Consider the following 14,992-nt stretch of genomic DNA (forward strand, 5'->3'; position numbering starts at 1 on the left):
TTTGCACAAATCTACACACAAAAAAATTGCAGAGTTACACACACACACATTTGCACGTATAGCTAGTAAAATCTGAATAAACTGTGGATTATATCAATGTCAACTTCCTCATTTTGCTATTTTACTATAATTTATACAAGATGTTAATATTGGGAAAGGCTTACCCTGGCTGGTGTGGCTCCGTGGATTGAGCTCCATCCTGTGAGCCACACGGTTGCTGGTTCAATTTCTGCTCAGGGCACATGCCTGGGTTACAGGCCAGGTCCCCAGTTGGGGACTTGTGAGGGGCAACTGATTGACATCTCTCACACATTGATGTTTCTCTCCCTCTCTTTTTCCTTCTCTTCTCTTAAATAATTTTTTAAAAAAATTGAGTCTTGACAAAGGGAGTTTAGTATTTCCTTGTACATTTTTGCAACTTCCTATGAATCTACAATTATTTCAAAATGTTTAAAAAAAAGAAAAGAATGAGGTAGGGCCATAGTTTGCCAACTCTTGTCCTAGAATTCTAAACAAGCCAATAAGCTCATTATAGCTATAGGGCTTTAAAATAGTTACTGTTAGTTAATAATTAATAATATGTTAACACATTTATTAACATGTTGTATAGGAACATAGCACAGTCTCTGGCCCTCTTCCAGGAGCAGAGGTTTTCTGGTTTATCTACAGGTCCCAGAAGGTTCTTTAGCAAACATTCTTCTTGGTGATTTTTAACTCCCCTATTTTTACTGCTCCACATCTCTTTGACCTGAGAGCTGAAGTTGATAGAGACCTTGAGAAGAGCAGGCAAAAGGTGTATTGGTAATTCTGTCTCGGAAAAGAATTGCTCCCAAGAGTGCTGGGTCCCAAGTACCATGGGCTCATACCTTGTAAAGTATACTCTCCGTATCCCTTCATCCCTGGACACTGGCATGGTATTTCCCTTCCTTTATGTTCAGTACAGTCAGTACTGCCCCTCTAGGCCTCCCTAGAGGAATCTGTATTGAATATCTCCTTGAATACGACACATAAAATCAAACTCATAAGAGAAACCTGGTAAGACAGCAAAAGACCAGGCCAGGAAAACAACCTTCCTAGAAAATGACTGCACATGGCTAAACTTGCTGAAAATTGATTCCTGATAACTAACAACCTATTTTTCTCTTGTCTTCTCATTTTTTGGATGTTTGTTGAACACTGACTATATTGCCAGGGACTGTGCTTACTGTTGAATGAATGACTGAATGCTTGCCTCATGCCAGGACTCTCCTAAGTGTTCTCTATATAATAACTATGCCTTTAACTATCAAATGAGGCAGATAATATTACTCTCTCTTTGCTGTCAAGAAGATATAAGCTGAAAGAGTTTGAGGCTTCTATGGAGCGCCCTATAATAAAACCAATAGAGGAAACAGAGACTGAGTCCTGATGACATTGCTGAAGTGCCTGGAACCAAACATGCCTGAAGCCAGCTGGTCTTATCAATCACATAAGCAAACATATTTCTGGTATGCTATAGCAGTTTTGAAGTGGGTTGTCTCATGTGTGTCTGACAGAATGCTGCTGCAAACAGGATTCTGGTTCTCCAGGAACCTAGTGGTGAGGAGTGGTGGATGGACAGACACAGTCGTCCCGTGTGTCTCAGGCAAAACCGTGACACAGTGAAGCTGCAGTAAGTGAACTGAGATATAGCAAGGGATGACTGTATACGTCACTGGTGAGAACCCATATAGAATTTTACATGTTGTTAAAATTATGTAGGTTGAAGAGTGTAGAAAGTGATTAAGAGCATATGAAGTGTTTATAAGAGTGTGGGAAAGGTTAATAGAGTGGGAAAGGTTTATAGAAGTGTGAGAAGGGTTTATAAAGTCTTAAAAATATATAAATAATTAAAATAATGCCACTACTTCGAGGACTTTCACCTATCGTGAGGATCTCTGGAATGTAATTCTGCAATAGGGAAGGGATCACTGTACTTAATGCAGTGATACAGGGGTGTGCAAGGCATGAGTGTCCAGAAGAGTGAAGTGAATGATGTGACCTGGATTACAGGAAGGTCACGCAAGCGATGTTGTGTTTGAGCCAGGTCTTCTGTGGGAGTGAGTCTGCTGTTGGATGAAGGAAGAGCCTTAGAGAAAGGAAATGAAGGCAGGAAGGAAATTTTGGCAAGAGGAAGCAGGATATGCAAAGGTACAAACTAGCACACTCTATTCTGGAAACTATCCAGAGTTTACTGAGTGGACCAGCTGGCACTGCAGATTAGGAGTTTGGCAGGGGCCACTACCCTGAAAGGCCTTCAAATCTTTCTTAAGGTGTTTAGAACTTATTTGGTGGTGGGTAGAAAACCACTGAACAATTTAATGAGATGAAGCGAAACACTTGTCAGAGCTGGCTCATGGGAGGAACCCAAGACATGAAGATGCTCGATGCCAAGAGGTTTTAGGGGATGGGTGACCTTGTAAGACGTGCACTTTAAAAGTATTGGGGAAGAAGGTCATTGTGGGAGCCCAGGTGGGAGATGATAGAAAGGGGCTGAGTGATAGAGATCTAGGAGGTAGAATCGACAGGACTCCAGACAAATAGGATGCAGGGATCAAGGTTAGCTGCAGGTCTAAGTGACCTTCAGGTTGCTGGCTGAATGTGGCAGTGCCAGCCCCTAAGCCATGAGGTGCAGAAAGGTGAACTGACACAGACTTGCAGCAGAGGTCAGTTTCTGACAAACTGACTTGAGATATATGATAGATAATTTTATATACATATAGTTCCAGACAATGAGAAGAGGGCTAGGTTGATAATGCAGATTTGGAAGTTACTTAAATCACAGTTGCTTAAATTTCAGTTATTCTTTACTCTGGCTGAACATTAGCATCCCCTGGGGAGCTTTAAAATATACTGATACTTAGATGCCCACATAGGATCTTCTTTAGCACTAACATTCCCAGCACAAGGATAGCAACATTACCAGCCTCACTGCTGAAAGATTAGCTGAGTTATTGTAGGCAGATACCAATGCAATTGGTTGGGGGAGGGGTTCCCAGGCTGGGTAGGTATCAGGAGTGTGAGACCTGCACAGTCACACAGGATCCAGTGCATCAGAAGGGCATCATGCTTGGTTGAATTCTCTGCTGGCACCATCTTAAAATCTTAATCGTTTTTTAAACTAAAGGGGACCCATGTAATTTTGCATTAGGCCCCTCAACATCTGTAGCATCCCCAGCCCAACTTGGATATTTTCAAATACTACCCAGGTGTGAATTCCTGGTATAGGGAAATAACAATATAGCCCAAAAATGTGGAGTGGGAAGTTTGGGGATGGAGCCCTCGGTAACATTTACACTTTGATGAGGGAGTTAGGGGGAGGAAGAAGTTCAGACAGGGGAAGCAGAAGGAATAATCAGCGAACTAGAATGGCAACCAGGGCTGGTGACTCCAAAGCCAAGGCAGGAGAGGGTGACTGCCACATTTAAACAGTGCAGTGAAGTTAAGAGCTTGGTGTTTAGGATAATACTGATTAGCTTGGCCAGACCGGTGAGAGCCAATGTTGGAGTGAAGGTGAAGAAGTCAAAAACAAGGCAGCAAGCTTTCAAAGAGCTTGCCATGAAGGAATGGAAAGAGAAAGGGCAATGGCTAGGGAAGGACAGTAATTACAAAGAGTTTTTTTTAAGTCTAATGCATATCAATATTGGTGGGAGGAGAAAAATGAGACAGTGGGAAGTGGTGATTAGTGGAAGAGTGACTGAGCAGATGTTGAAGTGAACAGGATAAAGAATTCTGTGAGTTCTGTGAAGACAAACCATGCCTGACTCGTTCCTAACGTCTCATGTCCACAAGAGGCCCCAGCACATGGCAGGTGCTCTGTATAGGTGTCTTCAGATGCAGTCAGCAGCCAGAATGGACTAGAGGGCAGCAGTAATTAGAGGCTGAAACCAGTGTTGGGCCTTTGCAAGGAGGTGGAGAGCAACGCAGGGCAGGGGTGGCTGAGGGCAGTACCTCTGTTCTGCACCTTCTGCACCACTGTGCTGTAGGCATCTTTTATCTGCTGCGGGTTGGTGACATCCATCTGGAGCACGCAGAGGTGCTTGGAGCAGGTTCTTCGCAATTGCTCCGCTCCTGGCCCATTTTCATCCAGAACTCCAGCAAACACAGTGAAGCCCAGCTGGTCCAGATACTTGGACAAAGCATGGCCAAATCCAGAATCACTACCTGCAAAGTATCAAGGCAAGACAAATTAGTTCCAACCAAGGGGGCAGGAGAAATTATTTAATAATTTTAACATTTGTGATGGTCCACGTTCTCAAGAGTGGGTCTTGAGGAATTTTCTTAATTTGCTACATGGGGAACAGGCAGAGAAGCCAAAACAAATTCTTCTGTATAAAAAAAGGGAGATGAGGGAGAATTTGGGGTGGAGCCAAATATGGTAGGGGAAACACTGTTGGAGGGATGGCCAGGAGTGGCTGGTGGCAAAAAAATTTAGGAGGAAATAAAACCTCTCCTTACTAAATCTGGAATTTTTTTCAAGTACAGTTTTTTTGTCTATTTCTCCCATCCCAGCCCCCCCCCGCCCTGTTATTTGAAAATGAATTAATAAAGGTAAAGTTCACAGGATGTCATCTGCTCTATCTGCTTGTACTTACCTGTGGAGAAGGATAGCATAGAGGCCTGAGTGTGAGCCTGGTCCCACCATCCCTACCTGTGCAACGCCAATCAGGTTATTTTACCTCTCTGTGCCTCAACCTCCTCATCTGTAAAATGGGCTTAATAATGATAGCTACATCAGTTCATATGTGTGACATACTTAACAGGGTCCATTCCAAGCAATTACCATATAGGTTTTTCTTTCTTTTTTAACAAAACTATGCCATCACTCCTGATTTTTAGACCTTTATATGCACAATATTGGTAGATGTGGAATTTGCTTCTACCAACAGTTAGATAAACATCTTGGTTAAGACTCAGACTGCCTGATTCTGCCTCTTCCACATATGAGCCTTGAGAAATGTTACATATAATCTTGTGGGACCTCTACTTCCTTATCTGGGAGGTAGGGGATAACAGTACCTTCCTCCTAAGGTGATCTTGGAAGTCAACAAGGCAGTCAAGGAGACTTTGCATAAGGGCCAGCATGTCATGCGTGACTGTTATCAGTATTGTGGCTCTAACCCAGATATGACTTCTTATCTTCAGTGTTAGAGGTCAGGCTGTGCTAGCCCTGTAGTAAGGCTGTGTGTCTGGGCAGGTGTCAGAGGGCCTTGGAAAAGTATGTGGCTGGGAAGCCACTCCTGCCAAGATACGGTAACCCTGTGTGCACCAGAAAACCAGAGACAGGCCGGGGCCTTCATGAAAAGGGAAAAGGGTTTCCTCAGAGTCACCCAATATAGAGTAGTCTCTGGCAATAATCCTATCTAGTACAAAATGAATGCTCACCAACTTCCAGCCAGCCTCACATACACTAACTCACTGAGTCCTCCAAACCACCCTGGGAGAGAAGTCACTTTTCTACTGGGGAGGAAACAGACGTAGGAGGATTAAGTCATTCAGTTGGGACATAAATGGAGGGTGGAACCCAGGCAGGGCACGGGATATAAACATCTCAGGAATGAAACTTCATTTCTTCCAGAGCACAGGGCATAGCATAGTAGATGGTCAGTAAAAATCATGTGCTGACTAAATGGACATTTAAGGGCCCTAGGATATAAATTCTTTAGGAACAGAAAGTGTCCTATTTCTCTAGTGTTGAGGGTACTTTCCCCAAAATTAAGTGCTCGACAAACATTTCAGTGGAATGCCTGCCCCAGTAGAGTGTGGGGGAAATGCTGGGGTTGGTTTTAAGCTATGTTCTTTGAAATCACACTCTGTCTTGTGGCCTGGAAATCCATCAGCTTGGAGCAAGCAATGAGGACTAGAGTCCTATTCATGCAAGATTGGAGTGAATTTGAAATAGTGATTCATTCACAAGTATTAATAACTCAATTAAAAGAAAAAATATTCATAAAGTCTCAGATATGTGCAAAATGGAAGCAACATAATCACTTTAATTCAAAAAGACTTAAGAATTGTAGTTGCAAAGCTGATTTGAAGTGGATTTATGCTGTTGCCACATGGGGGCGCTGTATTAGCTGGTGAACAGAACTGGATCCCACCATCTGGTGGGTCAAGTTTTCAGTTAGGTGAGTTGTGTATCACTGGAGCTCAGGAGTTCTTCAGGCCCATGTCCCTTGAATGCAGCGCACCCAGCCCATAAAAACAAGAGTGCAAGTGCTCTTGGACACAGCTGGAGGCTGCATTCAGAAAGAAGGATGAGTGGGAAAAATTTTTTCAAGCCCATGAATGGTCTAGTCATTATTAAAACATCATATAAGTAAAAAAGAACTGTTAAGATCAACAACGAGATAAATAAAAAATTATCCATAGACTCACCAATCTGGCATAACATTTATAATTTTCATGTTTTTTCTTGTCTTTTTTCTATACACTGTTCTTTAACATACAATTTGACAGCTAATTTTTAAACTGATATAAACCAATTTTACATGTTCTACATAGTCTTCAAATATGTAATTTTTTTACTAGATAAAATTCTCCCTATTAAAATACAGCAGAAAGAAATGGTGAGGGCCTGGATTCTGGAGCCAGAACCCCTGAGTTCAAATCTTGGCTTTGCCAAATCTTGACTTTGGCCAGTCACTTAAACCCTGTGCCTGTTTCTTCTATAAAGTGATACTAGGAGCTGCCTCATGTGGTTGTCAAAAGATGAAATGATTTGATACATTAAAGTAATTGGAAAACGGCCTGGTACATGGCAATTGCTATCCCAGTGTTTAAGTGGCAACTTTTTAATGTCCATTCATTGGTTACTTCTAATTCCCAGAACCAGAAAGGTTTCTGCACAATTTGTATTTCAGAAGGTCCTTACAGCTATTCTAACTGCAGTACTGAGTCAGCCAAGGATCATGCTTCAGCTTTCTGCCAGCAGTCCTGTCTCTCCCAGACCCTGTTCCTAAGTCCCCACTTTGCCAGCAATGTCTTCAACCAATAGCAGCTTAAAGCAGGTGGGTATCTTCTCATTGTGGAATAGACAAACACAAATTGAGGACCTACTATATATCAGTAAGAGGACATGTTCGGAATATGTGTTTTGTGTGGCCCACACAGTATATTTTGTACAAATTTCAACTAATATTTCAAATGGTGATTTCACCTGAAAATCCATGTCAGCTGTTTTTCTTGATTAACCAGGATAGGGGCCGACTGTGGGCCTTCATTCCTGAAAGGAGCCCATGAGCTGAGGCTGAGAGTTTCCAACAGTGGCACCCTCACTGGGGCCACTCTCTCAGTTAGAACAAAGCACATCGCTCCATTGTATGAACCAATGTTTCCATTACCAGCAGTTCTCACTAAATGACCTGACCCACCCTCCTAGCCTTTGCGCGCAGGACTCTTGACCTACTCTGTCCCCTTTGCACATGGCTTCTGGGTCAAAAGTTGTTTATCTAAAAACCTGTGGAAAACTAAGGAGAAAAGGACTTTCCATTCTTGTTTAAGACAAGCAGTCTTACAGATGACATGTTGTAGAATCATGCACCTGAAACCTATATAATTATCTTAACCAATGTCACCCCAATAAATTAATAAAAAGGGAAAGACTTAAGCAATCCATCAGACTGCCATTCTCATGTTGATGCTCCTGTTCCCTATAAAATGATTAAGATGTGATAAAATAATAGGTAAATGAAGTAAAACTCCAGTGCACTTAAGACTTCTCTGAGGGCCACACAATGCTCAGCTCCTACTTCAAGAAGACCAAATCCTCGACAACTGTCACCAGCACCCCATCTCCCTTACCTGTGGCAATCTAAAAGGATAGTAACTGTTGGGTAGTGGGGCCCTGGAAAACAGATCTTCCATGTCAGTCTTTTAATGGAAATAAATACATTTCCCTTGGAACATAACCTTTCTGAATAATTCTCCCATACTATATTCCTAAATTAAGGTCAGCGACCGAGATGCCTAAAGATATTAAATACTTGTTCAAGACTGCACAGCTGGGATGTGCCAGAAACAGTTCTCAAAAGTAGATTTACTCTTTCTAAAGCATTTTTTTTACTACTATGGTTCATTGTCTCCTCAAGCACCTGAGCAGGGGGGAAAGGAAATACTCAAAGTGGGCACACCAATGATGGGGCTGTCTGCCAGAGAGGTGTCCCCATCACTGGCACCAGCTCCCTTCACAGAGGATGGACTCCCATCACCCATGTAATAGCACAAAATACTCACAGCTGCTCTTCCAGAAGAAAAAATGCAATGGATTTGTTCTTGGTGGTACATGAGGATACAACTCCTAGCCTTGCTGCAAAAGAAGCAACCAATCAAGGTAGCTCTGCTGGGTTTGAACAACGGCTGGATTCCCAGACCACAGTCCTGTCCCAAGGGCTCTCCTGAACTCCACCTGCTGCCACCCCGCCCTCAAGCAGAATTCATCACCAATTGTCCCCAACTGCTTCACCTTGTGGGTTCCTTATTCTTCTAAATGACATCCCTCCTTCCAGTCACCCAAGACCAACATGTTCTCTCCCAGTCCTCACTTTCATCTGGGACCCACACTTTTCATCCCAAGATTTTAAAAAAAGATTTTATTTACTTCTTTATATTCAGAGAAAGGGGAAAGAAAGGAGAGTAACATCGATGTGAGAGAGAAACACCTACTGGTTGCTTCAGCTGGGGACTGAACCCACAGCCCAGGTATGTGCCCTGACAAGGGATCAAACTAGCAACCTTTTGCTTTGTGGGGGATGCCCAAACAACTGAGCCACACTGGCCAGGACTCCACCCCAGGCATTTGACATGTATCTCCATGTCTCCTTTTCTGAACCCTATGACATGAAAAGCCAGCTCAGCTCTGCTCAGCCTGCCATCGGATTGCCACCAAGGTGAGAATATGCATTCTCAGGAGCAGTAGAAAATGACATCATAATTACCCAAAATTTCGTGCTACATCTGTTGAGAGTATTCCAGTTAAGAAACACTGGGAATGACTCTCAGTAGTAACATCCTGAAATTGATGCTGATGGAGATGATTGCGGTCAGTGGAGATGGCCAGAGTTTCAGAAATCCTCAGTCAAGACCGGAGGCCATTAGACAGAGTTAAGTATCTGGATAAAGGAGGAAAAACTCCCTTTTGACAGAACATAAGGGACTCAGCCAAGACTTCCCAACCCCATTTCTTCTGTGGATATGTTTGCAGAGACTCCAGAAGTACTTTTAAAAATTTATTAAATATCCACCTCCTCAAAAAGAAAGAAAATGGAAGAGTTTATCCAACAGTTGGTATCCATGGCCACTTAAAAAAAAGAAAGGTGGTGGTCTGGCTTTCCCTGATGTCACTTTTAGCATCTGACACTTATTTCTGCCTCTCTTCACATTCATTCATTCATTCATTCATTCATTCATTGAGGGATCACTGTGTTAGGTCCTAGAAATACCACTGTAAAGGAAAGGCATCTTCCTGCCTTCATGCATCTTACTGCCTGAGACAGAGGTTCTCAATCCTGAGTCCCACTAGACTCCCTGGGACACTCTGAAAAGTGTCAGTGCCAGATCCCACACTCAGAGAGTCTTGCTTTGTTGATCTGAATGGAGCCAAGTACTGGCAACAGTTTCTGAAGCTCTCCAGATTATTCCAATGAGTGGGGAGGGTTGAAAACACTAATCTAAGACAGGGATCTCAACCAGGGTGACTGTGCTCCCCAGGACATTTGGCAATGTTTGGAGATATTTTTGGTTGTCACAACCCTGAGAATGTTATTGGCATCCAGGGTGTAGATGCCAGGGATGTTGCTCAACACTGTAAGGTACACAGGGCAGCCTCCACCACCAAGGATTATCCAGTCCCAATGGCAATAGTGCTGAGATTGAGAAATCCAGGTCTAGGGGAAAGACAGACATTTGAAAATCATTATAATAGAGTCAGGAGTGCTATTAACAGAAAAGTTTTAAGAACTATGGGCCACAGTTTCTTCATAGGGAACTCAAGTTCCATCCTTTAGTGGGCACTCCCAGGAGAAGGCACAGGCAGGAAAGAGAAGGAACTAGGTCACCTCCTACAGACCGAGGACTGTATTGTGTTATCTAGCTCACTGTTCCCTTCCCTGTGCCTAAAACAGTTCTGGGTAGTTGCTGAGTTAATACTTGTTGAATCATAAAACAATCAGCTGATTAAATAGAAGCATCACAGTCCAGGTACCTTTATCTTCCTGTCACCTTGTACTTGACCAATTTTCTGGACCCCAGGCTGCCTGCCCTGCCCTGCTCTGCCCTGCTATCCATCTGGTCCATGGTGCCTGATTCTGCATCTCAAGGGTATTTTAAAGCCTGCTTTTACTTTTTTTGTGCTCCACAGCATGACCGTAGAACAAAATCCAAGTTCTTAAGTCTGGCATCAGAGCCTGCGTGCAGATTCTAGTCTCCATCTCATGGTGTGTCTCTCACTGTCCTTCCACTTGTACCCTGAACCCGTGCAATACCAAGCCTGGAATTTCCTTTGTGCTTCCTTACCCACACCTTGGATTCCCTCGGACTTCCTGTCTAGAATGCTCACTCATGTCCCTTTTACCATTCCTTACCACTTTAATAGCTTAAAAACTGTTTTCTTCAAGAGATCAGAGAACTCTATAATAGACTATGTACCCATCTTCCATCTATAGGAATTGCTTATATTTTGTTTCTATTTCTTCCCCACACACCTTTTCCCTTGCATTTTAAAGCAAGTCCAACACTTAATCCCATGTTATCCATAAATCTGTAAATGTGTGAGCACACACCACCAAGAGACAAGGAATTTTTGACCCTAACTACAAATTTTGTCATTACAAATCCAATAAGATGCACAGTTCTTCTTTAATGTCATGTAATACCCAGGTGGCGTTTGAATTCCCCAGCTCATTTCAAAAACATCTTCTTACAGCAAGTGTGACTCAAGGTATAAGCAAGGCTCACACAATACATTTGGTTTTCAGGTCTATTAAGACTCCTTTATTATATAAAGTTTTATTGTCCCCTGTTTAATGCCACATATCTGTTGCAGACACTGAGGCATTTGTCCCTCTGATTATCCCACATCCTAAATTTGGCAAATTGCTCCTTTGTCCTCTGTATTTCCAATTAAGTTAGATGTAGAGGTTTAGTCGGGTTTATGTTTTGTTTTTAGTTTTGCTTTTGTTTTTGTTTTTAGGACTGCCTGGTCGGCAGTACTGGGTGCCCTCCATGGCACTGTGTCAGGAGATGCGAGGCTGAGTCACATCCTACTTGTGCTGATGTTGATGGACCAGCTCTTCGATACAAAGGCCCCCAGGAATGTTTTACATGAGGTTTGACATGAATGACATGAATGACTGTTGCCTCCACTCAATTTCATGCAAGATTCAAAAATAATTTTTCTACTTTAAGAATTTCTTCTGCAATTATTGGCTAAAATTGTTAAGACTGACAACAATTTTAAACTGCATTCATTAACCTTATTAGTAATATTGTTGTAATTGTAAATGTCACTCTTTTGAACTGTCATATGTATTATATATAAAGAATAAAGCAAATAATGTCATTGGGTACCAAGATCTTCAACATTAGAGAAAAGAGGTACAAGTCTGAAATTGAAGAAGTAAAAAATCCAGTCATCTTAAATTTAATTGAAGCTATCAATATGAATTCATGACTTATTTTCCTCTTTCTAAACATCACACATTCCCCAGTTCTGTCCCCTGAAAAGGCCTAGGATCAATGATAATGCCCAAAATTCATACACTGTACCCTAATCCCAATGTGATGGCATTAGGTGCCAGGGCCTTCTGGAGGTGACCAGATCACTGTTCTATGAGGAACAGGGACTGTGAGTAATACATTTCTGTTATTTAGAAGCTTCCCAGCTTAAGGTATTTTGTTATAGCAGCCTGAGCCAACTCAAACAACTTTCAAGGTGTCAGTGGTTTAATAATCAGCTCCCAAGACTCCTGAATATTTAACAACTCCAGTGCCTGTACGACGCAACTCCAGCCCACCACTGAAGACATGCAGCAGCTTGGGAAACATGCAGTTAATTATCAGGAACCCAAAAGCAGACCTCAGGGAAGAAGAATATTAACTTGGTGCCTAGAACGTGACAAGTGGCTCATATCAGAGGTATCAGTACTAAATTCTTTCCTACCTCAGGACCTTTGCACATGCAATAATTCATCTTTTCTTGACTTTACTAGCTCCTTCTCCAAGCCTTAGCTTAAATATCACCACTGCAGAGAGACCTTCCTGACAATTGTGTTTAAAGCAGGTGTCCCCTCTTTCCCATGGTGGACAACCCTGTGAGGTACAACCCAGGCTCACTTAGAGAAAGGATTTGCCCTGGATGCTACGAGTGCTGTCAGCAGATGCCCTTCAGAGGGCAGCTCCTCCAGGGATCGTCTCAACTTTAGAGAGCCACCTCCCCAAATGTGTCTACATCCAGTAACTGATCAGTGCAGAGGCACAAAAGCCTGGCCTTTTCAGACCAACTTGGGAGAAACCAGAAGGGTCATTCCAATTCTAGTGCTCACCACAGGATTGACCATCCTGCTCTTTCTTCCCCCTTCCATAGGTGCATATCCCAGAGCACTCCTTAACAAGCCCCTTACAAGCCCAATTCTGCCTCAGAATCTGTTTCCTACCGGATCCAACCTGCCACATCCTATCCCATCCCAAATCTCATACCTCATTATTCTTGGTTGTTTCTTCAATCCCAAAAGTACCATATTTGTTGATCAAACTGCTTTTTACTTATTCTTCTAGTAGAATATAAAGTGATGATTTATGCACAGAGGCTGTGTTTGTTCTTATATTCCCCATGCTATCACAGTGCTTGACTTGTAATAGGTATTCAGTAAGTGTTTTAAAGAAATTAAATTCTCAAAGTATAGGCAATGATGCACTGATGAGCCACAAAGAGATAAAATTCGGATCCTTTTCTATTGGCCACATTTATCCATTTATTTTTTTCATGCACCTAACTTATTAAGGGTTTCTCAAATGTTGTATTCACAAATGAAACTGGAATACACAGTGATTCTAATTTATTCAGCATTCCCTTGCAATCTGGTTCCCATCAAATTTGCATTGCCCTTAGGGCACATGGCAACCAACACAGCTGGTGTGGGAATGGGTGGAATCGGTGGGTCCTAACAGTTCTTGCCCCATATAAAGGAACTAGGTTCCACAAGTTTGAGAACCTTATGTTTATTGTATGTGTTACCTCATTTCATGCCAGAGGTCTCAAAGTAAAGTGGGTCTTTTTAAAAAAAAGACACTAATTTTTAGAGTATTTTTAGATTTTCAGAAAATTGGGGAGACAGTATTGAACTCCCATATGTCCACATACCCCATTATTAAGGTCTCACAATGATGTCACAATGTGCAATGTATGCCACATTTCTTACATGAATGAACCAACATCATTATTACCAAATTCCATACTTTATTCAGACTTCCTTGCTTGTTACTTAAAGTGCTTTTCTGTTCCAGGATCCCATCTATGATACCACATTACCTCTAGTCAGCATGTCTCCTCAGGCTTCCCTTAGCTATGACAGTTTCTCAGAATTTTCCTTGTTTTTGACATCTTTGGTGATTTTAAAGAGCCCTGCTCACATACACTGTAGGATGCCCCTTGGTTGGGATTTGTGTGATGTTTCTTATGATTAGAGTGGTGTCATGTATTTAGGAGAGGAGACTGCAGAGATGAGGTAGTACTTCCATCACGTCGTATCAAGAGTACGTACTGTCAACACGACTTATGACTGTTGATGTTGCCCTTGATCATCTGGATGAAGTAATGTTGTCAGTTTTCTCCACTATAAAGTTCTTTTCATCCCTCCGCCCCCTTCCATGCTGTCCTCTTTGGAAGGAAATCTCTATGGTACAGCTCACACTTAAGGAGTTAGGAGTTATCTCCTTCTTCGGAACGAAATATCTACATGAATTATTTGGAATTCTTCTGTATGGGAGCTTTGCCTCTTCTCCATTATTTATTAAGTTCTTTGGTCATTTACTTATATCATTATGGACTCATAAATATTAATTTCTTACTTTGGGTTATAATCCAATACTACTTTATTTTATTGCTCAAATTGTTTCAGCTTTGGCCATTTGGAGCTGTTTCAGCTGGCTCATATAAAAGTGGTACATCTTTTTATTTCCACTTTATAAATGAGGAAAACAAGCTTCAGAGAATATGTTTCGACCATCACTCAGTGAAGAAGAGGAAAGGTGGATTGGAATCATGAGATTCTTTTTAAAATATATTTTATTGTATTTTTTCCATTGCTACTTATACACCCCCAGAATTATAAGATTCTAAAGCACACATGGGTTTTTTTTTTCCTATTCACCATATTGCATCTGAATGTGGTCAATCTTTGTAAATCAATAACTAATGTATATTTCACCAGATGGTTATTTAAGGCAATAATGGCTTTGAGACTATCAGTCTGCTAGGTAGATTATAGAAAACTTCATTATTTTTAAATTTACTATAGAGTACACCTGAATGAATTTCCACAGAGTAAATCCACTCATGCAACCAGCACCCACAACAAGAAAACCAGCTCAGCAGAAATCCCCCTTGCGCCCCGTTCCTGTCATCCCTACCACAGGTTACCACTATCCTGGCTTCTAACAGCATAGATCAATCGTACCTGATTTTTACTTTAAATAAATAAAATCTTACATTAGTGCCTTTTGAGGCTGGATTCTTTTGATCACTCTTCTATGCTTTCATGTGTTTTGGTTAGTGGAATTTTTTTTAAGGTTCCAACCATATATTTTACAAGAAGTCTTACAAGCAAAGTAACACTTGTAAAAACATGTTAAGCAACTATATAAAATAGAGCACATTACTGCATAAAAAAGTAAATTTACTCAGGATTAATGTAACACAAAGATGGGAAAACCACCCAGAGATGTAGTTAAATTTCCTCATTATGCTAAGGTAGCTTAG

The 14,992-nt window shown here is 41.7% G+C and overlaps 1 protein-coding gene across 2 annotated transcripts in view; it reads right to left on the minus strand.

The window, feature by feature from the left end:
• Positions 1-14,992, minus strand: part of HSD17B2 (hydroxysteroid 17-beta dehydrogenase 2) — a 49,638-nt gene that overhangs the window by 16,565 nt on the left and 18,081 nt on the right. For both annotated transcript variants that reach the window (XM_037142449.2, XM_037142450.2), the window contains one exon: positions 3,970-4,182. In XM_037142449.2, coding sequence (XP_036998344.2) covers positions 3,970-4,182 — 213 coding nt within the window. The remainder of the gene's footprint in view (positions 1-3,969; positions 4,183-14,992) is intronic.

This window comes from Artibeus jamaicensis, unplaced genomic scaffold, assembly GCF_021234435.1.
Source record: "Artibeus jamaicensis isolate MK-2021 breed Jamaican fruit bat unplaced genomic scaffold, CSHL_Jam_final contig_464, whole genome shotgun sequence".
Classification (NCBI taxonomy): Eukaryota; Metazoa; Chordata; class Mammalia; order Chiroptera; family Phyllostomidae; genus Artibeus; species Artibeus jamaicensis.